The 27296-nt window shown below is 41.3% G+C and overlaps 1 protein-coding gene across 1 annotated transcript; it reads right to left on the reverse strand.

Annotated features, from left to right (window-relative positions):
* Window positions 1-13346: 13346 nt before the first annotated feature.
* Window positions 13347-27246, reverse strand: LOC131294631 (uncharacterized). The gene is made up of 4 exons (XM_058322676.1): window positions 27241-27246; window positions 13775-13882; window positions 13637-13711; window positions 13347-13544 (listed from the first exon to the last, which is right to left on the reverse strand). Exons 1-4 carry the CDS (start codon window positions 27244-27246, stop codon window positions 13347-13349), a joined length of 387 nt encoding a protein of 128 aa, XP_058178659.1.
* Between the last annotated feature and the right edge of the window lie 50 nt (window positions 27247-27296).

Genomic DNA, 27296 nt, shown 5'->3' on the forward strand with positions numbered 1-27296 from the left:
TCTTCAAAATTTTGACAGAATCTTGAAAAGCTCTTTACATACAATATCCTACGTAGCTTCATCTCCTCTGTCAGATTTGAAATAGGAAACAAACGGACTCGAAACTCCTAGCACCGGACCAAGGAACGGTAAAAAAAATCCTTTTAAACTTTTCGACCCCCAGCATGGGATAAACCACGCTCCCACGGAAAGAGATGAGGATCTTCTTTCATGAGGTTTCTTCCTTCGTTTCTATACACCGAGATCTCCACGTTAGGAATACTACAAGAATCAGTATCTTGAGCTGAGAACCACCGCCTTATTGTTTGCCCAGACGTTTTGCAACGAATGTAGCTCATTACTTATGTAGGTAATTCCGCTGAGTACCGCCGGTTGCCGGATACAGAAGACTAATCTTTATTTATTTATTTCAAACCTTTATTATTACCTGCTTCTGGTGATGTCAGCACGGCACAGGATATGATTTCCCACGGTACCAGTAAGACTCCAATTTACTTGAGCAGACAGGGCTCCACACGGTGCGTACAGACTGACCCCACAGAAGAGGTCTGCATCGTAAGCCATAAACATAGATTGTTTAAAGGACTTTGCAAACCTTTCCTTCTAGGAACTATCACCAAACACATCAGGATACCGCTGAAGGTGGACCCAGTACAAATGGAAGCGCTATTTCAGTCTTAGAGCCGAGTACCCGGGATTATTTCTGTTAGAATAAGTGTTGTACATCCATGTTATGGAATGCCAGAAAAAGCAACTGTTAAAGAAAGCCCGTAGCCTCTTTGTTGTCCCCTTGACTTTTTGATTTCAGGGAATGTTTAGAAAACATCTAATTAGAAGAAAACTCTATGAACCTCTTGTTTCCAACTGTTGGATAACATATCTAGCGTATTTGTATTTGTATCAAATTATCCTTTCTTCTACATTGTTACTATTTATGTAACATCAATCGTTATTTGTCTACATCGCATAAAATATTTAGATGCCGATTTCATCTCATTATAAAAAAGATTAAATATTAAATGAAATATAATAAAAAGTAACAGGCTGATAAATAAATGACTTATGTGTATCGAAACAGGAATAGAAAGCACACCAGCACATTCATGTTGACTATTATCCTTTCTGTTCTAGTTACCAAACATTATAAAGGAAGTTCAAATTCTTACGAATCAACTCTTTTCATCAGAACATGACCTCAAGCGCCTATCACGGCCCTCTTTGTTGATGCATATCCACTTCGCTAAACAAAAATTATCAGGATCGCCATGGAAAGCTTAGAAACGAGAAGCATCCTGGAAGATTGAGTAGATATTGGAAATAGTAAATCAAATTTGCCTTGAGGCTGTTAATCCAATAAATGTATTACACGGACCAACGCCCTTTTGGCATTGACACACTACACACTTCGCGGAAAACCAATCCCGCTTCATCCAACGAATCCGATTTCCACCCCAAACTATCGGCTTCAATCAGCACGCAAACAATCTTTTCACATCACCCACTGAAGCGTGCACCATCAAACCCACATGCAACAGTACCATTTCATTAAAATTCAAACAGATTACAGGCTCCAAAAGTGATCGGGCGGAACGCGTCGCCACGTTCGCTAAACACGGCCGAAGGATGTGCCGACTGAATGTTGACAACCGGAAAAACACTCGGTCGAGCCTACCGGCATGTGGGAGCCTGAACCACCCGGCAACAACAACGACGGAAATGCCCCCGGCAGCGACGTGACTCACATGGCAAACATTCTATTACGGTTGGCGCGTGCAACGGCTGCGGAATGTGTGTGGACGTATCGCCAGACATTTTCAACACTTCAACACACATCGCCATAGTCGTGAAAATGGGCAAAATCGATGCCGGCAGGTCCAAACTACAAGGCTCGTGACATTTTCCAAAGACTAGAGGATGAGAGAAAAAATCATTAACGTACGACACACACACATATCCTCTACGCAACACTGTCAAGCCATATATTTTGCTGTGGGACAACTTTCCAGAAACTGTGTCGCGCAAAGTTTTGTCGAAGTGATCAGATAAGGAATGATAACTTAGTACCTAGAAACAGGACGTATATGAAAAGCGCTGCCATACATGAGGGCAAACTTCTAGTGGTTGCGGTTGGAACTCCAGGAAAGCCTGAGGGAAATTTGCGGAAGAGCTCGTGTAGTTCCCCTCATATGCGGGTAACCCGACAACGTTCCAAGACACCAAAACCCAATGATGGTACACACTTTACCATCGAAGACTTGAGCCCTCCGAGCAGTTGAGACACTTTTCTTCGACCGCAGAATGGGCTTGTACCAAGTCGTGCGATAAAGCCCATACCAATGCTCCACTTACCGCTTCGCTTCTCCCCACACGTCCGTTGAGCTTTGCGGTAAGCACCGAGCTTCGAAGAAAGACAAACTCCTAGTACTCTCGGCCACTCAAACTGCGAGAAATTCCGTCCAGTGGTAGCAGGATCTTGGATTTTTCTGGTCGCGTAGGCCACCCTGCTTTTACCCCGGAGACTTCAGGTTGGATGATAATGGTGGGCATCCAACCTGAAGTCTCCGGGGTAAAACTCTTGAGTCTTTTTCAACCGGTCCGATAGAACCGGAAGGGGTTCGGTGTGGACGTCATTGAAAGGAAATCCCAGAAATCACGACTCAAGCCCTGACCTCCCATACAAGAATCTAATAAATTGCATACTTACGACTGGGTGGAACAGCAGGACAACATTTTCCCGGTAGCCGCTCAGAGGCTTTAAAAAAAGTTGAAGAATATTGCAACTGCTCGGAATGGCTTAAGACACCAAGGAAGTGTAATGGTTACCGAATCATCAAAATAAGCCAAAGTCGACTACTCGTCATCAAGTGGCAACTTAAAAACTGGCAGCTTCAATTTTGTCCAAAGAAAGTCCTCCAACTTGCGACAGAGAAACGCGAAAGCAAAACAATACGACTGGAAGCTACCCCACGCTCGTTAATTCGAACGGCTTTTCGGGTTTCACAGCACGCCACGTGAAAAGCTTAACGTCATGGCGGTCTCAGGTGTGTCGTAAATGGTGTGGTACTCCTCCACACGCCTTGCAACCCGCAGGATAATCTGAGTGTGGAGGTTGATAGATGTCTGCTACCGAAACACCATGGAGTAGTGGACTGATCCAGCCAGTGGAAACCGTCGAAGCGGTTAATGGCTTATCTTATGAATGTATGGAGGGTGGACTTAATTTTCACGACGAAGCTATACGATGTCATCGCCATAATCTTCTGGCGGGAAGGAGAGTCGTTAAACATAGTAAGAGAGCTCTGCTTTTGCTGGAATGTGAATGCTGCACCTTTTTTACGGCAGAAGTAATAAAGAGGGATGGAACAAATTACATCTTCTCTATGAAACTACCTCGCCACTGAAACGGGATATCTAAGGATTTTATATTTGTCCAACAGATTAAATGAAACCTCTTTCGGGATTAATCTAATTTTTTCAGAACTTTTTCATTAAAAAATACAAGATAATACCCATACTAGCAACCAAGAATTAACATTACCAAACTTTGTATGGACCAAATTGAAGTAAGAATGATTATAAAATCTTTTAAATAACTAAATTCGAGTCATAATTTTCAAACCTTAACATTCGTGTTCAACAATCATCAATAAACTTGATTAATTAAGCTTTCTATTTCTTTGTAAAAAACTACTTCTGAAAAGTAACCTTCCGTGCAAATCTTCTGGCACACTTCAAAACCTTTTACCTCCTCTCCCGTTTCGTGTTTGTTTTGCTCGCAAGCGTTCTGCTGAAAGGTAAATTCGAATTTTGCGTGACTTTCAACAATGTAGGTTCTGGCACTTTACCGAAACGGTCACGGTTTTCTGATTGGGCACCAGATTCCTCGTGGTCGTTGCGTGTAGGTCAACGAAGTTTTCCCGTAGGAAAATCTTTCTAATGGAATGTCAAACAGAGGCGCCGAACCGGGTGACACAAACTATAAGCCGTACAAAATGTGTCATTAACTTGGCATTAATGAAGGTGCTGAGCTGTTAATGTGATAGCAGGCATAAAAACGCAATAGCTGACTAATGCAATGTGAAGAAAATTGATTGTAGACATGAATGTGAGCTGCATTTGCTAAGTGCGTGTAATATGGTGGAAAATATAGGTCAAACATAGCTCAGCAAAAACTTATTGAGTTTTAAAGCAATGTTCAGACAATCGAAAGGAAATTACATTGATTCAATCATGATCAAATCATTTCTCCAAATGTTTCTGACTGATTACATAAAAATAATCTCACCCGTTGAAGCCGAAATCTCCCAAAAAACTAAAAAAAAAAACTCGAGCTTAGCATAACCTGACCAACGGCAGCTGCTTCCTATGCTTGATCCTGTACAATTCAGAATGCAATCAAGTTCCTAGGGACAATGATGCTCCATCAGCTTAACCAAATATGCAGCACTTATTGAAACAGCTTCAACTACCGCCAGAGAAGCACAACTGTTGTTTTGTTTCACATTGCGTGCTCGAGTTTCAATCCTGTTTGGCATGTTGCATCGTAGACCGTCTGTAACCAAACGGTTTCCAATTATAGACCATTCCATGATACGATCGATTCCGTTGCTATCCATTCTCAGTACAACTAGGTAACATAGACTTCAAACTGTGCAGTTACTGGGTCAGAGCAAAGTTGAAGTCTAGCTGTGTTTCAGTGCTTTTCATTCCAAGCAGTATAAAGGAGGAAGCTGCAAAGGTAGCTTCTAAAGCCGGCAGTTATCAAAAACAATCTTGCCTTCATGAAGAATTCTCTGTAAAATCTGTTCTCCCCTCGTTTCTGAATTCGCTTCCTCCAAAAGTGTATGCTAGGCTTTTGAACAAACAAGAGCAACCTATCGCAAACTTTTCCGTCTTGTTTTGGCTCCCCGAGAGCCTGAACGTACCTTGATATTTTTGCTTTAGAACGTACCTCATAAAATATCAGTACGACTGAGGTTTGTAGCTCTACAAAGCATACCGATCCAAACATTCAAGCGCATGAAGTTTCTATTTCCTGGACAATGCATCTTGTTCTGCCAGCTACGGATAAGGAATGTTACCCGAGAACCAGTCCAAACGACAGCCGAACGATTGCGCCGCTCGATGACGAAACTTTGGTAGTTGCAGCAGATGACTAGACCTTGCCATTGTTGCTTGTTCTGATCCCTTTCTAAGAAGGTCCAACTTTATTTTTTCAAGTTTCGAATAGAAACAAATGTTTCAAAAGGTCTCAACTTCTTCATTGCTGGTTTTTGAATGGACATTCAGGGAAGAGGCGAAAGAAACCAACAAGGGCTTATCAAGTTTCAGTTTTACGATGTGGCACGTCCCAGGTCGATTGTAAAATATAAAGTACGTGTCTTAAAACGGATGGCTTTTGTTTGCGTGCGCACGTATGCGTTGATAGGAGATATCTTTCATTTTGTATTGAAATCGTTGAAAATGTTAACTTAGCCTGTATGGCCAAAGAAATGCCTCATCCTTAATACCTGCAATTAAAATCGAGCATTTAAAATATATATACACTCTCAAATTGCATTTCTATTATGCATACTGATTAACCAGCGAAAAAACATTCAACAGATCAAGGAAAACTTTCAAACTGCGTGATATCGTCCTGCTAATAATCGTAAAACAAAAACATATAAAACATCGTTGCACAAAGTCTCGGTAGATAAGCCAGGCTCAAGTCAGGTGTGGTGCAAGTGTGAAAGAATTGCTTGCCGGAGGATAAAAACCACCATTTATGGCACAGATAAAAATACACTTCAGAAAAGAAATCAAACACACGGTTTATTGCAGCCTCCAGAAGAGGATCGTTTCGGCGAAGAACGGCAATAAAACGATTGTTTACGTGATTCTAAAGAAAGAAGCTATTCAAAGCAAACAACACGCCACGGTAATGAGCCTTTTCTGAGGCACAAGACAGAAAAAAACACTCCTTTTAAATGTGGAGTAACCGTTTGGACAAATATCCAAATGAATCGCTTCTTGCTAGGGGCGTCAGATGAAAGCATAGCTTGAAAACCTGCTGCTTAAAACATACAAATTTAAAGACACCAGGCTGCTGTCCTACCAGGAAGGTTGTTTTGTCCAGAAACGCTTTTATAGAAGACTAAACCATCTCCATTTGAATGCTCAACAATTATCCTTCTGATTGTAACCAAAACAAAAAGTCCATAGAATCCTCGCAGGGCTCAGTCTACAATTGGCCCATTTTTCCCTGCCCTCTACGAAGGATGGCTGGTTTGGCAAAACCCGTGATCGAAAATTTACGGTCACTTGCGGCTGTGGGTTGTCAGCTGGTTCCACCGAGACTGGGGTGGTATTTTGCTGGCCGGATTTATGGCTCTCAGGTGTGTTTGCTGCCGAAGTTTCCGACCAGCAACGTTGTAGCACCCAGCACTGATGCGGCTGCTAGTAAATATTTTACGACATAACGTTACGCCGCGCATGGTTTAGAAACCGAGGAACATTGAAGTAAGCGCAGCGAGGAGAAGGTCGAAGTAAAAAGCATACCTAAATTCAATAAAGTTGCAGAGGTGTGAAATTAAGGACGAGAACCATCAGCAGGATCCCATGCAGATCCGCTAAAATGGAAACATGTTCTTAAAATAGATGGAAAAAACAAATCCATCAAGTACCATTTCCAAGCGGCGCTGGTTGTTCCTCTCCTTGGACCATCCTTCAAAATGTTGTCATGCTTGCAAAACTTACATCGGGATGAAATCATTCCGAGTCCTGAGCTCGCTCGCCAACTCTGCTCTGAAACGGATGCGTTAACAGCTTTTGCATGTCGCTTGTTTGATTAACATTCACCGCCATCGCCAAACGGCACGTCGTATCGAAAACCATGCACCACTCTCGGATGTGCCACTCACGGAGCATGGGATGTTGTTGTTTGCTGAGTACCTTTCTTCATCTTTTATTTTTACTTCTGTTTCTCTTTTCGTTTTCACTTTTCTCTTATGCATCGGCACGTAAATCGTTCAGGTTTGGGTTTTCCACCTTACTTTTTGTAATGAAAGCGAGTGAATAATACGTGACCTGCAAATGCTCTTTCCTCTTTACCTTCCCCACTGTAATAAAACATTAGCACGCGAGCTTTTAGTTAATTTATCCAGTTTGATAAACTCATTGTTTGATGAATATGATTGTTTTAATTATTGATGTTTGCAAATTCATTAACACAAGATTTGATTTCAGTTCATTTCAAGAAAAACTTGAAATTTTATTCGTTTAAAGCTGATGACAAAAGGCCGTATCCTGCGAGCACAATGGGCTGACAGATAATTTAGTTTTGTAGACACCAGGCGCCTCCATTACCTAGTTAGACAGAGTGAAACATTTCAAGAAAATCCGAGTTTTTCGTGTCGGGGCGCACGGGTTTGTCACTTTTATTCGATTTTGGTCCCATTTTGGGATACGAAACAAAAAAAAAGGGTACGAAGCAAGAAAATCCCTTCAGGTAAAGGGAAACAAATTTGATCTAGCAAAACAATCCGATCGTAAAAGTCTGCGCTTTTCAATCACCACTGCGACGTAACACTGTTGATATATGGAAAAAAAAACTCTGGCTATCACTGGACACATCAACGACCACACATACGTACTTAGAATCACACGAATATCAATGCTTCGTTTTTGGTAGCTACTCATAGATAGAATGTCAAGGGAATTAAATCAATTTAAAACCTAAATAAACTCATCAAATCCACTCACCGGAAACTGCACTTAAGAGCGTGAGAAAGTGATTTCTGCTCTCCAGCTTTTCACTACCTTGCCATGATGTTGAAAGATTGTAGGCGGAAAAAACAATCTCTTTTTCTACACACCGCTTGCTCCGGTGTACTTTCCTCCATCTGTTCGTACATGTGATGGTAACAGTTTATTTGTTTCATCCAACTAGGGGAAGCCATCGCATCATCGACTTAATGTCACCGACATTAAAATTAATTAATTCTGGTCTCTCCTTTAACGTTTAAAAACAAACTGGTAAAACCCAGCACTACTAAATCCTGTTTCAATTACGATTTACACACGTCACTGTGCAGGCAGTACAAACACATCACCGAACGGACGAGAAGATACGATGTTGTGGAAAGCTTTAATACCGGACCGGAATCGCATCTTCCGGACCGTGACCAAACGCCACGAGATTGCTCGAGCTACTGGACTCGCCGGTACCCGCTCTCTACGACATGAAGGACAAATACGCTCTTGGTGAGCTACTACCGTAACGCATTGTAACGCTTCGTAAGAACGCACAACACGTGGGGTCCTTTTTCCAGTGACAACCGATGTGAATGGAAGAAAACGGATTATCGCATAATTTCCAGTGAGAACTGTTGCCATTGGAAGAAAGAGGATGTTCAGTGAGTGCTCGTATTCGGCTTTCCAGCGTGAACTAAACATCAGTCCCAGTCCCTGAAGACCTGATAAAAGAAGTTCACTGAATTTCGGAACGTCGTATGTCGGAAAACTTCCAGTCGACATATTTCTCCTAGTGGATATCGGAACAAATGGCCCAAAATAAAGTGTAAGTGGAACAGCTGTTGTTGGTAATTGTTCAGTGGCCCGTTGCAAGAACGAACCTTGCGATTGTTTCTATTTTTGTTCAATCTCAAAGCATATTTTGAGTACCTCCAGGGTCACTGGAGCTTTCGGGGTTTCGAGCGAGACGCTTCAGAATTTTTTTTTTAAATACATCCCTACTGAGCAGCTCGGGTGTAACTGTATTCAACGTCACTCATAATCTTAGACCCAGTTGGTTTTGGTGCAATAGCATTTCAAACCATCAACTTGGCAAATAAATAGCAAACAACGAGTAATAAAAGAAACTGAGCTCTCTATCTCTTGTGAACGGTTAAGTTTGCGTCGTCTATTAACGTTTCCATCCATTTTCGCTCTACGAAATCAGTCTCATCCGGTAACAGAAACATTATAACCATCAGGCTTGTACTACATTTGTCATTAATTCTGCCCCTTATAGACGAACCCCATCGTTAATTTGCTTCATTAAGCTTTATGCTGTGCTCCAGCGGAACCAACAAGAGCAATCCCAGATCCATCCTTAAACGGAGTTCCGGGAATCATTCCCGGGACCAGCGTTTGGTTTTAATGGTACGATTTACAACCGCTGATCAATAAAGCACAGTCCCGGGGGATGCTGCCGATTTGTTGGCGCAGTCGTTAAATCGCCAGTTTGCTTGAAATGTCTGCATTCCTAATTAGGTTGCCGGAAGTGGCCACCGGAACATTTTAATGAATTGCTCGCGTGGAACACTCGGGGCCGAAAGTACATCCGTCAGCACAAATCAGATTTATTGTTTGATTGTTTTTATTCAATTAAATCATTTTATTTAATTAGTCTTATCCAGACAAAATTTCTATCACTCCTCCAGACACAATTAAAAATAACCCCAACTGAGTAAGTGTGCCTGAAGATCTACATACGTTTTCTTTTACGCACTCATGAATAAGTGTTCGTATAGGAAAACATTGCGAAAACTAAATTATCGTCAGGCTGTAGCATTTAGTTTAAACCCAATTTAACACGAATAGTCAAAATGAAGCACAACATGCAATTTAGAGTGGAATCAAAATTTATTCAAACTGTTTTGTCCCATCTGCATTGTCCCTATATTTGAATGGTAAATTATCGATGCGTGCTTTGCGCAAAGGGCAACCATTCTAATGCGGCACTAAACAGGTTTCTTTGCATATTAAACATGGCGCAATAATTCATTTGCCAACCGAATGGGAATTTGCTCTCTTCATTGTGCCGTTATAGGCCTTAATTTGGAACAAACGTATTTGTTACAACGTAAGTATAGAATTAACATCTGGTAATGGTTAATGATGCTCTTCACTACAACAGAATATAAGAGTAAGATTCGTTGAAAAAAAAAGTAAATATATTATCCGTGAATAGTTCGTTTTGTCTTTCATGCATATAGTATGCACAGACTATATAAAAGCGAATCTTGTGGCTCCAAAATCTATTTCATTTTATGCAAATACGTACATCTACGTACAGCCACAAGTTTGCCAGTACATGTTTGTGAAATAAAATTAACTGCAGTTCATCCTTTTTCCATTTCCTCCATCCTAACTCTATTCCGAGCAGTCTCTCATTATCATCGTTATCATCATCGGCATTATCATAAACCGGTTCGGCCACTAGTAGTGGAAGGCCAGCCCATAAACAACGAGCTGATTCCATCCTAAAAATAGCTTACTATAGCTCTGCCAAACAATGAATGTAAGAAAATGAAAGAAATTCTAGACCAGGGCAGGCTGGCCGAACGAGATGGTTGAAAAGGAATAAAGTAAACGATATTACACCACGAACCTTCATGAGCATAAGCATGGCCGGAAAATCTATTCACCGGAATCACGTACCACCACTAATGGTCCGCTCGCCACTCGATTGTTACCGATCGATAATGTTGTAATCTTTATATTTTGTCCTTCGTCCCTCGTCGCCCTTGTGCCACCCCGTTCTAGGTTCTGCTTGGAAGTGGCGCGTGCATAATACCACTTGGACTCGAGTTTACGAGCTGCACTAATTATTCCGTGTCCCTGTCACTAGCAAGTGATAGTTTGATTAAGGTTCGTGCAAAATGTCGTTCCCTGAAACTGATCAATATTGCTTTTTTATTTGGTTCCACCTAAAACATATCATCATAATTAATTGAAGTCTAGTAAACTACTAAGCTAATCAATTCGAAGAAACAAACATTGATGTTCCCCAATTTGTTTGCTTACCTGAAACAAACCTTTCAGCAAGAACCGAGAATTTATTTTAACAGCACAAAAACTACCTTCACTCTGACCTCAAAACCGCTTCAAAACTTTCGTTATTTAATTAAATTGCATCATATTTTATCCATCTGTGGCGGGTGGTGAAAATTTTGCGGAATGTTACAGTTCGCTTTATCCCGCTAACTTTACGAATTGAAGTGCACTCTCAATGCCGATTGTTGAAATTTCTATTAAGGAAGTTTGAGCGTGTGCTTTCATTCCTTTTTTCCTTTCAATCGTTCTACAGCCGTTGCATTTAATCCACCAAATGTACTCTGTGGTCCGAGCCCTAAAAACCCCAATCTAGTAGGTTGTTCATGTGGTGTTTTTTGTTTAAACTTTCCCCTTGTTTTTGACCGTTCCCTTCACACCTCAGCACTCGAATATCCTATTTTACGCAACAGTTTGCGCACACCATCAGCCAGGTAGGATTATCCAATCGACCGCATGGTGTAGGTTTAATCAGTAGATGCAATGGGACGGCACTAAATAAACCACTACCATGCTCTAGTGCCTTCCTGCCAAACTGGAAAACGAAAGTTTAATTGTGAAACCAATCGGAACCTCCTGTGGGAGTTCAGCTTGTTGGCTTCATCACGATGGGTGAAGGATTTTCACACCATTTATTTCAAAAAGTACTACAATTGTTCTAATGTGTTATGAGCTTTGAAAAAGGTGGACTTATTTAGAAGTATCTTTTATATTAGTATTTTAAAACATGTACTGTATTATGAAGTACAACTGCTCAATTCTACATATTTTTCGGTTTGTTTTTTGTTGATCGTTAAACGTTATGGATTGTGTGAACAATATCGTTCAAACAAAAGGTATTAAACAATCGTGAGAAATGTAAAACCAAAACATTTATACATCCATATTCTTGTACAAACAGACAGATGTAACAGTAGAAACAAACAATCGGATGAAGGGAAATAAAAGGTGCAGTTGTTAAAAACTCACTGCTAGTGTTTTTTTCATCCCTTTCAAGTGTCCAACCAACTCTCTATTCCCACTGCAAAGCTATAACGAGTGAAAGAACTTTGCTATCGTACTCATTCTCTTCAATTGAACTCGTTGCAGTTGCTGAGTTGTGCAATTTTGTTCATGCATCGTTTATTTTGTAGTTATTTTTTTCACAGGTTTGCTACCCCTCCATGTGGTAGACGCATCTGGGTGGGGTCGCATGGGTCGTTGAACTATTTCAATTGGCCGCGACCTCACCGACGAGTGCAACTTGGGGTGTTGCGCTTGGTTTCCGATTTGTTTGTGGTCGGAAGCCGGTGCATTTTGTTGCACACACGCTCATATTAAAGCCGTAAGCCAGACCACAAGCCCAGCGGTTTAACTGCACCGCCTTTGGGGGAGGTGAACGGGGAGAAAGGAGAGAAAATGTTCCGCACGACCTTCGACCATCACTGCATGCAACTCGTCAGCGATGTTTGGGGGTCTTGTGTCTGTTGACGGGGGTTAATGGTTCATAGCGCTGGATGCAATTTATGTTTCTGTTGCGATGCGTGACGATGCATTTTCACACAACCACATACACACACACTGTTCCGTACAGAATGGCAACGTGTTGCAGCACTCTACAATTTCTGAGCAAAAATAAATTGATGAGAAATGTTTCCGATTCACTTTCAATTATGTTGTAGATCTTTCGAGCATTCATTAAGGAGTTTAAAGTAATTTTAATATGAATAACACAAAATTTATAATGCACAATCTCAATATACTATGATTAGTAAAGTAAAGTTTACGTTACTCTAATGGATAGTCCACAAACTTTAAATTTCAAATAAGGCAACCTCAACCAGCTCAAGAAATGCAAACCATGCCCCATTAGGGTAACATTTTCAAGGATGAACAACCAACCAACCGCTAATGAAAACCTCGGTCTACTGATTGCTGAATCATCTAAAATCACCAGTTTTGTTTTTGTTTTAATCATTTTTTCCTCAAATAACCAACGGAACCGCACCGCCGACTGCAGTTTCTCGTCAGCTATCGTTTTTTTTTTTTTGCTTTTGTACTGTGCATATTCGAGTAAAAGCTTTAAGCCCCCAGATCGTTCCTTTGTGCTCGAACAGAGATGATACCCAATACTGGTGTTCTTCAACCATGCCGGCGGTGATGTGCTCTCGATGCTTACCTTCAGATTAATTACTTTTGATAGTCATGTTTGGGCGCTCAAATTGTTTCAATTAACTTTTCGGCAATTTGCGTGAAGGTTGAAACAGTAACGAACATCGTATAACGCAGTTTTTTACGTTCTACTGAGAAAAATATTCCATTTTTTTATTTTATTCACAAATCACCTTGCTTTCGGACCAGGTTAATCAAGGTGGAAGAGGTCTCGTTTGCGTCATTAAAAATCTTGCCACTTCGATCACAGATCAAAACCTTATTTACAGTGTGTTGTTAAATGAGAAAATTTACATATAATAATTACAATTATGGGCAATTTCGTATCGCGCTCGCCATCAGCGTACGACTCGGAAGCCGGAATGAGAAAGATTAGGTTAGTTCTTGATTTCATTTTTCTTCGCCTTCGCCTGCTCGGCGACCGCTTCCTCCTCTTCGCCATCCACGTGGACGTTGATGTTGCGCACGTTGTTGCCCGAGCGAGCCCGGAAGTAGCTGCCGGAACCGGCCTGCTGCAAATTTCCGGCAATACTCTGCACCAGATCGTTGACGGCCTTCAGCGTCTGGATTGGGATCTGTTGGAAGGAAAAGAAGAGAATCAGACGAGGGAACCGGAGTGGACAAAGGTAACTGTTGACACATTCTGAAGCGCACTAGAGGTACATACGTTGAAAATGTTGTCCAATATGCTCGACCGCGGCTGGTTGATGTTTGCACTTTGGTTTACAATTTTACCGTCAGCCTGGAAAATGCGGTTTAAGTTAGATCTACGAGTTCGGGTGAGCTTGGACGCAGTTAAGCTTACCAAATCGTCCGCCTCGATAGCCGGACGAGCGCTACACGGTGTGATGGACAGCAGCGCTACCAAAACCATCGCCATGACACCGAATCGGAGACATTTGCTGAGTGTTATCTGGAAAATAGAAACGATGCGTAAAATGCGTCGGCAGTGGTACCATAAATAGTTCATCAGTAATTTTGGTTTTTCAAAGAACGATAAATTCGAAACATTGTACACTGAAATGGAAAAAGGTATCCGTTACGGTGGAAAATGTTGTTATGAATTAACTGCAATTATTTGGTGAGGTACGAAAATTAACTTCATCCGCCAGAAGGTAATTCGGTGTAAATTTCATAAATACGTGACAAAAAATTTTAGATGAGAAAAGTTTTTTTTGTTTTTGTCGGGTGAAAACGAAATGGCTCGGCAACAAATCTCCTGCGTGTTGTGAAACGTTCTGTAATTCTGCGTTCGAAAGTTTTAGTTTTTGGTTTTCCTTTCAATCAAGTTACAACAACAAAAACCAACAGTGCTGAAACCCATTCTCAAGCACCATTTACCTCCCAATATGGTTGCCCGAGGACAGCTAGCTGGGACACGATAGTGGTAATTTTTTCCGCACAATTAACTTTCCCTCAAACCACACGCAGCATTTCGTGTCATTTTGGAAAATTAATTTCTCCCCTCGAGTAGTTTTACTTTTTTGCGACAACGTTGGCGTAAAGGCAACGCTACGGATGCTGGAAAAAAAGGACAGTGAAATCGTAAAAAGTTCCTACCCTGTTCCGCCACACTGACCGAGATTTTATTCGCTCGGTTTTGACGTTTCGGGCGGATTGCCGGAACTCGACTGGCGTTCATTTTCACGCTACAGTTCAACCGCAAACAAATGGGCTGCTATAGCCACCGAGCCACGGGATAAGCCCGGACTTCCGATTTGTTCCGATGAAACATTCTGTGCTTTGCTGGTTTATGCTTTATTTTCTTTTTGCAACAGTTCGTAACCACACTTCGGTTTGCCTAGGAATACATCACCACTGGAAATGGAGCTGCAGGGCAAGAGACTTTCCATTCTTGCCACCAGCAAATTATGTGGCTGTTGTTTAATTGATATCCTCAAAGAAGAGAGTGACATCAAACCGGATGAATGAAATATGCCTTTGTGCCTGGGCTCGTCCCGGTCAAAACATACATGCAAGCAATTGGAATTTCATACGAATGCCGCAAGACAAAAGCACTGACAAAATGCTTGACTCAATAGGGAACTCCAACAGCGACCCAACGGACCTTATTATTGATGGATTGTTGCATCAAAGGCGGTAAAGAATGTTTGGACCCATTGCTGTGAAACGATGGAATTGTATTGTAATTGTGAAAATCAAAGAATCCAATAGCAGTTGTTCATTTGCTGTTGAGAACAGGACGAAATTCCAACCATTCAATTTAAGAATTCAATCAATTTACTGTTCTTTGAACTTCCACAAGCTACCAGCAAAAATAAATTAAGCAAAAACCCTTTTAGAAGATATCAAAACAAGATTAACTCATTGATATTTCAATTATTACACCACATAATAAGAGTATGCACGCGATAAAATAGCCAAAGTTTTAATTTTTTACATATTTCGGTTTGATTTACGATACAGATTGAAAATTTAGCTGGATTGTTTTGTCACGCGTGTTTTCTTTTACATAAAACATAGTTGTGAGGATGATACAATTAAGCAAAGAGCCGTTATCAAAAGTATTACAAATTTAAACAGTCATCAACCTTATACACCCGTTAGATCACCGGTTGCACTACCCAAAAACGGATCAGACCTTAGGTTTTTGGCGTTCAACGGTTCAACTTTTTTCTGCCACACCAATACGTTCCCATAAATTACGGCAAACTTGCTCGCTCCGAATGAACATGCCCCTTGGGGGCAGGTTTGCACAACACCTTCGCCAACAGCGAACCGAGATGTAGACTTTGCTTGGTTTGAGGCGGTCATTCACCGGGTCTACACAACCCCATAGGCGCTATACTGCCTTTTGACATTTTACCAGCTGTTTACTGCATTCACCTAAAACGTAACAAACAAATGAGACCACAGATAAATATGGGTAACGTGGTCGCGGCCCCAAATCGAGCATGGAATGATTTTCTGTTGACTTTTCATAACCATGGGCAAACACGTTACACAAACGCATACGATATTAAGAACCACAACTTATCACAATATCTCTTTTAGATATATTTAATAGAATAGAAAACTGTATAATACACTGTTACATTTCACTCACTTTAACTTGATGGACCATTGTGGTAGTTTTGATGATCGATTCACACACAAAAACACTGCTTTCAAGAGAACGCGACTTGAACGCACGGTCAAGCGACGAACTTCGCGATAGGTGGAATGGAAAAGCGAAAGTAGCTCAACGAAGCCGAACCGGAATCTGGTTTGTTTGCGCCCGTTCGCTTGCGTACCGGTCTGAGGAAGGTTGCCGGCTCTCGATACGACCGTAACGTGCGGTTGGCTCAACGACGACTGGCAGACTGTGGCGTGCAGCGAAGTTGGGTGAATGTTAAACTTTAGCCAACTTGATCTTTTTGCCCCCTCTCTTAGTGCCAATGCTTCATCGTGCTGTAAACGTCTTGCGCAGCATTCGATGGTCCGATGGTTTTCTATGGTTGATCTTATGATAGTGAATCACTTAAGCAGGGCATGTGTATGTTGTGCAGTGCATGTGTTCCTAAATTCAAAGAATGTTAGTAAACCATCAACTGACATTTTTATTACATTTTATATTTGTCTAGCTATAGTATTAAATGAAGCAAATAAAAAAAATAGAACTCAACACATGAGGGAAACATGAATCTAATATCTGCTTGATTTAAGTTGTTCTTTATTCCAGGTTAAGTCAATGGCTGGCCGAGTTGTCCTCCGAATGGTTCATTAGTTCAGCCTGATTCGAGCTCTTCGACCCAGCATCCAGGAAAGTAAGAGCACAAAGGGCCTTGAGACTAGGGTAGAAACAAAAAAAAAGTATGAACTGTTGCTGCAATGCTACCGCCGGCAAAACTTGCCTTATATCGAGCAAAACACTTACACAAACAAACACATAAAACAAGCTACCAAAAGGTAACTAGGACCGTTGGTAGAGAAAGAGTCGAGACGAAGTCTCCAATGGCCTAGCACCTGAAGCAAGAAAGGGCTCCAAGCTACGTTGGTTCACTGCTTGATGGCGACCCCTATATTCCTAGAATGCTTTACCAATTCCGAATGGTTTAGTACACTGAAGGGCGTTCGTGGGGAAACCCATGATTCGTGGTAATTCAAATTTTTAAAAAGTTTCAAAAGAAATTGATAAAATTTATCTCTTTAATGATTTTTTAGATCATTACTTGCCTAGCCAACTTTCCTAGGGTAACCTTACCAGCTTTAATCATGCCTCCACCTGTAGCATGAGTATCGTTCCAGTAAAACAAACACAACCCCATGACACGATTCTCACGATGTAGCCAGCAAGATTGGCTCTTAGGTGAGATGTATGTTTTTAGCGTAGTAAACCGGCTGCAAAAGGTCGCGTAATGTATCATCAGCTTGATGAGAAAAGAAAATTAAACTATTTACTTCGCATGGGTTTGATGCGTTTGCCCTTGGGCCTACAAAGGTAACAGGCTTAAGTGCTGTAATTAAAATCAACAGACACACATTTCAATTATAATACCTCTCAAACAACCGATTACAAAATACTTGAAACTGAAAATGTACAAATTCCTTAAAAAATGCGTCTTGAAGGAACGAACTGAATTCTTTTTTTTTCTAAAAAAATTATACCTGAACAAAATAGAAGTGAAAACAACTTTCTGCAACGCAAAAGTCAATGTGATTATAGCAGGTTGACTTCGCTTCAAAACATAAGTTACTCAAGCTGCCATCTTGCTTAGCTGACACGCGATAACAAAAATACCAATTAAAAACCTATTCCATCACCGTTTAGAGTTCATTATTTACCACACCCTTCAACATGTAAGCTATAACTGTTGCTGCCGAAAACTCTTTGATGCCATTCTACGCTACAAGCAGCACATCAACCGTTCGGGCTAACTAACCATAAATTGAACATAAAACATTGAAAAAAAGAAGACTCGTCACGCGCTGCAAGTATAGTTTGAAGCAAAAGGTAACTAATTGGTAATTATCGTGCAGTATGGTAACCGTCGTGCGGTTCATGCTGTGATCAAACGTACAATTTCAGCACGGTAATTGAAATTATTTCATCGACATTGACTGGAACTGAGGGTATTTTAAACGTTATGATTCAGCTAACGCAAAGTAAAGTAACTTTATATAGCACATAAAAGATCCAATATTATATTTATTGACATCCAGTCAACAAACAATAATGTTAACTATATAACGTTGGTGACAATTCAAACCATCCCTCAAACTTCCAGTAGGTCAAAAGGACCTGTATTGACAAATATTGCGAGTATATTGTTAGAAACACGAGCTCTTCTCATATGCGGTGAGTTTGTCTCCTATTATCGACCCACCAACCGAGCAAATGGTACACAATCACCACGATTAGCCTGAGTCACGAGCATCAACGCTGACCAACGGAAAACCGGTCGTCTGTGGTGTAGGTTAGTTTTGCAACGGTCAAACAGTGGTTTGACCAGTCGTCCGGTTTGTTTACTTCCTGCTTTCCTGGCCAGCACGCACTTCGTAGCAAAGGGCACGATAAGCAACTCCCCAAACCATTGCACTCGAATACACACACCTCCGCGGAACGGTTGACGTGCCCCACAATGGTGGAACCTAATTAGCGGGTGAGCTCACCTTTGGACTACTAATTTGCCGGAACAACAACGAACCGACGGTATCTTGTCGACTGGCCAGTTCAGGACGGGTGTTATCAGATTATCTCGATTAAATGGCTCCCGAATGCCGCCTTCAGCGTGGTTAGTGGCGGATTTCGGGTGGTGACAGGCAGTTGACAATGACTGCAAGCGAAGCACGTCTCTCGCATGTCCCTAGCGTAAGCCATTGAAATGAAACAGGATTCTGGAGAGATTTAGTATTCGCCTCCGGAAGAAGCTAATTTGGGAACTAGAAACAATCTGACTATAGAGAAACAGACTGCACATAATCTCTCAACCACAAAGCACAAGACTCTCCAGAGGCTGTTGATTGACCCTAAGTCGCGGTAGGTTACTAAATTATAATGCCCTTTCGGAATTGTTGAAGAATTCAGGAAACTTTTTGGTATATTACTCTCTTCTTCAATTTATTCATTAACCTTAGCTAAGGACAGTGCGTACGAAAATAAATATTTTGAAAGATTATTTGAACATTGAAATGCGTGAATCAATAAATTATTCATATTAAAAAATTCAACAGAAATGCTACCGAACATATTAAGACAAATGTAATGCGTATATTTGATTCTCCTATTTGCAAACAAACATTCCGTTTGAACCAATTCCTATGCTAAAACAAACCGCCTACGCCATCATTCCGTAAGAGTGGTAGGCAATTTGCTGCCGGTACGTGCCTTTGGAAAATAAACCCAAAAACACCATAAGGAACGCGCAACCAATTAGCAGTCTATTTTTCCCAATAATGTTGTGGGGGCAAATCGAACGCAAATCAACCGAACGAAAGCTCGCAACTCCTGTGTCCGTGTCTGGCGATGAAAGGAAGAACGAAGTGAAGTAAGAACAACCCACAACCCATTAGCAAAATTTTTATGGCGTTGAACGTTTATTTTTAGCCTCAGCTGCCCCATCAATCAGAGCGACCGGAAAGAGGCGCCTCAACTCAAGCGTACATCTGATGCTGAAGAAGGGGCAGAATTATGTATTGTACGGTTTCTTTTATTCCAGTTTGTGCCTAAGATCAGCCATCTCTTTAAAGGCACGAATAGATAAGCGATGGTTTTTACGCCTGAGGTGATATTCATTATTCGGTGCCTTAAAATGCTCAACCAATTAACTAAGCTCCCAAGGCCAAAAAACCAGAAGAACACAAAACACAAACGTCAAAACGATATTGAAATTTACTTATCACAAAGCTTACAGTATCCACCAATTAACCTTTTCCATGATAATCATATGATGTTTCAATATATTCACTTAAGGCCAGTTAAGTTCATATTCATATATCAATGCAAATCATACTGTTTTCATAAATTGAAGGATTTCCACAAAAACGAATCAAGTTCAAACCGACCAATTCAATACTAACTGAATTTTGAATGTTGGTTGGTGAAATGAACATGTAGAGTCATGTATCATTCTTGAATCTGTTATTAAATATACAAAGTAATAAACTGGATCCCTCCACGCGTACCCCGTTATGTTCGATTTATGTGAAACACACTTTTTCAACAGCATTGGTGAAAGAGCAAAGCGACAAAACGGCATAAGTCATCCGTCACGCGATCGGAGTTATCGGGAAAAATTCTATCCATAACTCCATCCACCCACTGGTGCGCTGCTTTGCATACGCAAATAGGCCAATAAAATCAGGATCACAACCGCGATGTGGTCGAGCCCTCGTGGACACTTTTCTCCGCTAGGACGGTCTTATCGAAGCGTTCGCGGATGTGCCGCAAATAAAACCACGCTGTGCGTTCGCAAACACCGTAGATTTGGAGGATTTTTAAGAGCTTCGACGTGTCCGTGGGTTTTTCACGGCCCCGAAAGGATGCGCAAAAGCACAACATGACAAGTTGTGCCAACAACGGCCCTAGCATTTATATTCGAGCCGGTTTGCGTTCCGGGTGAAACTGATTGAAAACTGAGCTTCTCGCGGCGACATAATTTGATAACTACCGCACCCGCGTTGGCAATATATCTGAATTTCGGTTTTCCCGTTTGCCTACAGCCATCCGTGGCCTAAAGTCGCCCAATCCACAAATCCCGGCACACCGGGATCCACGCTTAACACCGAGTGGCGTAAATGGTCGACCGCGATGGCTTTTCGGTGCAATAAAAATGATTTGTCTCTCGGAATTCGATAACACCCGGAGGCAGCACCATGTTTGGTCGATCCAGGCGGAACCACACCAAACTAGCTGGAATTGGGTGCCCGACGGACCGCCCGGGAAAGAATATGACCACCAAAAAATATGAAAAAGGATAAACATCCGCAGGAGGCTTTTCCTGAACGATCTCTTCGTAAAATAAACACCACCAAAACGGTTCCCGTTCTCACGATGTTTCATTTCCCGGAACATGCCCTCCGTTTTTCGATTGCCATTGATTGCCACATTTCCTTAACCCCTGGTGCGGGTGCCGGCTATGAAAATGGCGCAAAGCGAAACGAAAAACACACAGCGCGCCATGAATTACCGGGCTCTTTACGCAAAGTGGTGACAATAAAACAATATAAAACACATAAAAATGTGAATCACAACACAATGGGTTAAAAATGGTCGGCTCAAGCTGCTTTTTATTGAAATGATGATACATTGTATTTGTGATTGCGCATGGGGATGGGAATGTAGGAACAGAAGGAAAGTTTCCAGCTATTTATCTTCTTTTTGCCCATCGGATGGCGTACGTTCGGCGTCTCATGCGGACGAAACGTAGGGCAAATGACGACAATAAAATAAATCGTATGAGCTTTATAGCGTATCCCGCTGAAGTGGAGGAGTTAACTGCGGGATTTCAAACGTATTGACAGTTTAATTACACTATTTTTAATTGACCTTAACCAGTAAAAATGTTTCTGTTTTTCTTTGGAAAATCGTACAACTGTATGGTATTACCTACTCCAGGAACTGTGATTGTGAAGAATCAGACTAAATGTAAAATTCTTAGATTATCGGAGTTCAATTACTGGATACAAACAAAATTTATTTAAAAAGGTGATATGCTTGACAAAGGTAAAAATCATTTAAATAATATAGCATCACAGTAAAAAATCTGCTTTAAAATCTGCCAACAACTTGTACAATTTCAAAAAACTTGATTCAGACATTCTGTTCCAACATACCTTTAGGACTTTTGGTATTAACCGAATTTTCAATGGGATTGGTATCACTTGCTCGCCGGATCATAAAACACATCAGTAACAGTACGATCATCGGGCCAAAAGTTATGACACAAGGCCTACTTATCAGAAACAAAAGCAAGGAACGAAACGCTGTAAAATGCCGCTTTTAAATTCAAACAACGCTTGCAGCATTAGCTAGTCATTTTAGCAATCTGTTTCACAATTGCTCGTCAAAAACATCCTGAAATCGTGCACTAGCATTTGAATATCACAAATTAATGTGCTGCCGTGAACAGCATCCACCTCGATATGCTCGATAAATGGACACATGCGAGATCCCACAGAGAATCCGGGAATTCATACATACCCGAGCCGTTTGGATGCGAAATGATCTAATTTTGTAGCAGTAAATGATCCATAATTTTGCCCAGAGTTCTACTGAATGCGGCACAGCTCGCATACGAATGGCTTCTGCAATGGATTTATTAAAATTTGAACTTCAACATTCAGTAACATCTCGGAAAAGTCAGAGAGAAAAGCCAGAACGATGTCCCGTTTTCGCAACATCGAGCGGCACGCAGGCAAATATAATTTATAACTCTCCGGCATATCTAAGCCAGTCCAAACGAGCTTCCACCTAACCGGAGCCGGAAGCCTGTGCGAGGGTTTGGGCTCTCGGGCGCTTCCGCTTTTCCCAGGGCTCAGCCGCTCCGAGAGGGTGGAATTGTAATAAATTTTCAATATTTACAATCAAAACTAGACTCGAGTGCGTGGAAGGTAGTACGATGCAGGAGGATGAAAGGATCGTCCACGTTGGTCATGGTTGGTTTTTGAATAATTTGAGCGTAACCGAGAGTTTCTAGGACTTGGTTTTCGTTCTAGGAAAGCGTACCGGTCGAAGCACTAACCTTACCGCAGCCCTTTGGGAGCAATTGTTGTGTAGAATAGAAGCTTTGTATTTTATTTTTCTTACAATGGAGCACGTAATAAAACAGCACACAATAGAAAACGACGCATGTGTGAATGTGCGCCCGATGGGTAGGTGTTATCTTTGGGATTTCAGCTAAATCTAACTAGAAAATACACTACCGGAAACCGGTTTAAGTCTTCTTCTTCGCAACACTATACCTTCTGAAAACTACCACACAGTGAGAAGGCAAACAAATACTTACCTAACCTTCTCTCTTCACACCGCCTTGCAATTCCATCAAGCAACGCGGTAATAGGGTTATTAATGTTGCATACAATCGGTGTTGGAAATTCGTCCGTTTCTCACTCGGCATGGATAGTTCTTCCCAGAACTCACGTCGAACGTTTCGAGAGGGTTAAGTTAGAGCTACAATCACCATTGAAACAGTTGTTAAGTACCGACTTGTAGCAGACCGTACCTCTGCCACAGTCGGATATGTTCTATTTGGCAACTTAATTGGGAGTAAAATGGAGTTTAACCACGGCATTGAGCATAAGATTTATTCTTTCATGCACTCGAGTGGTGGGAAACAAATACAGTTTCTATCGATTACAGAGATCCTTGATGGATCCTTTTAAATTGTCCAGTGGGTATTTTATTAAAACAAGATTATTTAAATAGAATGTCCTAAAATTTCTGGTTTTTACAATATGGTGTTTAGGAAATGTCTGAATAGTTATTCTAACCGATCATTGTGTCACAATGTTTCATCAATCAAATAATCATACCTATTTTTTATTTAGTCCTATACCTGCTTCATTGCAGAATACCACTGAAAAACAATCCAGTATCTAGCCTCGTCGATGCTCCACATTCCCCTATGTTCAGTATCATTTTTTGGATTTTTCATCCAGGTTTCTACATCCTGTCTTGTTTGAAGTAAATAGTTGGTAAAGAAGTTAAAGTAATAGTTGGTTTAATTTAAGATAACAGTCACGAGAATTCAAAGTTCAAAATTATTATTTCTGATCCAGCAAAACTGATGCGCTATGCGTTGGAATTTATTGCCATGTATTGTTTTATTTTTCAATTCATTCATCCTTCCCGAATAGTTTTCATACCAAACCAAGCACCTATTTAAAAAATCCTCGATGCTCGTTTGCACTTTCCTTACCACAATGGCGTTATCAATATCGTAATCCCGTCCGGCATTATTTATCCCTTCTCCAGGGCTTGCCTCACTACGCACCACGAAGAACTAAGTTAGCGGATTAGTGTGCTCCATTGTGCGCCCGGCATTATTACTGCATGTGGTATTTCCATAGGTAGAATGAAATTAATTCTGCCGGACGACCTACCTGCACCGGTTCCGACAAAGATGACCGTAGGATACGATTCAGTTTTGATCCGGTTCGTGTTCCACGCCCCGCCGACAGGAATGTTCTTCTTCTGGTCCTCGGTCACCCGACAGATAGAGTTTGTGGGATGGTTTTTGATGGTCGGTGCCAGTTACCATGTCCATTAACCGGCCGGTGGGACGCGATAACAGACAGCCTGAGGAGTGGATGTTGGTTTCCAGGGTCGGTATCGCCATGGCGGCCGCCTTGAAGCGCCGGGTAGGGAAAGGACATTCGCATACGGACAAGGGTTTATGACATATTTTATTCGTGAACGTTTTTCACACACACACACACACACACATATGCACACATAAACAGACCAGGTTATTTTGTTTTAGTTTGTCATATAAATATATACTTTGCTCCCCTGAAATTTTCGCCTTTGTATATTTTTTCATCAGTCGAAAGGCTAGGAACGGAACTCCGGAGTTGGTTTTGCGCTCGCTTCGTTATCTTTGCGGTAGGTAAATTTTAATGAACGATAGCATGGTAATCCCGCTTTTATGATTTATTTATGGCTGCAATTTGGAAGCGATGTCAAATCTGACTCCCTCCCATCCGCTTTATCCTTTTTTTTGTGGCAAAGCACAGTGCCCTACTACTCGTATACAGTTGTATGTGTGTGAAATCGTCCTTTTTTATCAGATCTACGAATGGATCCCGTACGAAACGGTCACTATGAGAACAGTGAACCGGTAAACGTTAACCAAGATTGTAATTCCCACCCGGGGGCGCTTCGAATAGGATGATGAGAGGTCTACTAGCTTTACTACTAGCACAAAACGGCCGGGTCGGTTTTTGACCTCCGGCACGGGTTGTGGATCCCTTTTTGCGAGTGAAGCTGATTGCAATTCGAAAGCCCTTAGACAGATTTTTCGACCTGACACAAAACTAAACCCGAAGGATACTGACCTACATACAAAGGGAGGTATGGAAGTTGATGAGGGTTTAATTCTTCATTCAAATGTGGTGACATGTGCCAAGTGAATGTCTGTGAAGGTGTGTGAATGTGTGAGTTGTCATTTCAAAACTACTTTGTTAGTACCTTTTTTGGTCAATTTCAGCTTGTCAATTTAATATTCAAAACACCGGAACTGTTAATTAAAATTCAAACGGTTCTTAACAGGGACGCAGAAGGTGGTTTGTCGGATATTCTTCTTTATTAGCCCCTAGTTATTTATGTTGATTAAATAATAATTCACTAAAGTTTACTTACACCCCTTAAATTAGTAGAACACATAAAAAAGAAGAGAATTTAAGAACTTATCACTCCACCGGTATTCAGCATCGCTAATGTAGCGAAAAATGTATTAAACCGTCAATAATCGATTTATCACTCTACGGGGAAAAGCTGAACTACATTCGATCTTACGGCATTGGAAAGGGCTGGTCACGGTATTAAAAGCGCACGATCCACGCCAGTTACGCACGTATTCCAGCAATTCAAGGGCTTCAAGGGCTAATGAAAGTGGTCGTGGATCGCTGGTGGGAGGGTTGATGAAAAATTCCACGAAAAACTGCCAACAAGAAACGACGCACTGATTGCACGAAGATGATCGATGTTTGGTGGCACCGTTAGGTTTGAGGATAAAAATGTGGAAACGGTAGGGGGTGATTGACGCAGCGTTATGCTCGGTTATCAATAACCCCCATCGCAACCACCACTGCCACGGAAAAAAAGTCCCAAGATTTGATGATTAACTTTTTCTGAGCCGTGCGGCAAAATTTCATTTGCCAAATTTGGTGTTTCTCTGGAAGTTTTATTTTGGTTTTTAATGCAAAAAGTTTAAGGTTCTGGTGAAGTCCTTTTTTCGCCTCGACTTTTCAACAATATCCAATATGTTAAGTAATTCAGCTCGCTAATATGTAGCATGGGTTTGGGTAGCATAGCAAAGAAGTTGAGCAACTTTTTTAATATAAAACGGTTTCCCCAATCATATCCTCCACCCACCAACCCCCTCGTATGAAGCAGGGAAGGAAACCAGCAGAAAATAATGATGTAAAAAAAAGGTTACGGCTCGAGAGCATGTTACTTCTCGTTTAATATTTCGATCGATCCCTCGCTTAAATCAAGTGGATTTTGCCAAACCCAAGTCGTACGTCGGTTTGCACAGTAATAATGTGGCAAATGCGAACACTCTTCGATTACTCCGACAGAGAGGACACGTGGGTCGACTGGGTGTAGGATCAGACACACCAACGCTCCTGTTCGGGATCAATTTTTATGAGACGACGAACATTTTAAAAAGCCACTCAACAACGAAATGACTTTTTGAGTAATGAATTTAATTTTAAACCATCTCGAAAACTTTCGTCATATTCTCCTTACCGAGGAGCGAGTAAATTAAAACAAAGACAGAAAAAGAAGGACACAGTTCTCCAGTCCTTCGGTTCGGTGACATGGATCACATCACCATCGAACAACATTCATTGCCCTGAAATGAGAATGGGTTTGAACCGTATCTATCGAAACCACGAGCACATTGCTCGTACCATACGAAGCTTCACAACATAAAATTAAAAAAAAAGAAATACCCAACGGGAAAGGGAGAAAATTAATTAGAATCAAGAACTTTCTGTTGAATGACTGCAAGTCTACCGGTGTGGGAAGGTTGAAGCCAATGTCTCCCGAAGGTATAACGTTGTGCTGAAGATTGAAATTGATGACTCGAAATAACCATTGAGTGGAGACACCGCGTTGTAATGGGAGAAGTAATGAGCACAATCTGCAGGAAAACTTCGATGCAGTTCACGAAGGGGAGTTTTCTCCGGAACATGTTAATTAAAGGACCGCAAGTGCATTAACTTTAAGCATCAATTAATTAATGTTTAACACAAATGAAGGCTCATAATCACCGTGATAACCTTGCATTATTGAGGGCAGGCGTCAGTGATATGTTGAAGATACATACAAAAAGAAAAGGTAAGGGTAAAGAAGAAAGATAAAAAAGAAAAGGATTCTTGGCAAAGAATCATACACGTGAAAACGAGCAGCACATGCATACAATATGTGATCTGTGGAGGCTGCAAGTGCCAGCGAAATCTATTAACGGTCTAAATGCCTATTATGCATTCTAAAATGGTTTTACCCTGCACCGTACAACGTCGAGAGGGCGGAAGTGTTTTTCATTTGCAACTGCCCGAGTCAAACACATTCGTGACACAATTTGCAGGCTGGCAACTCACCGTCATGGTGGAAATTTCGTAAGTCTATTACTCGGAGACACATAAACACACGCATG

The sequence above is a fragment of the Anopheles ziemanni genome, chromosome 2 (genome assembly GCF_943734765.1).
Source record: "Anopheles ziemanni chromosome 2, idAnoZiCoDA_A2_x.2, whole genome shotgun sequence".
In the NCBI taxonomy this organism is placed as follows: Eukaryota; Metazoa; Arthropoda; class Insecta; order Diptera; family Culicidae; genus Anopheles; species Anopheles ziemanni.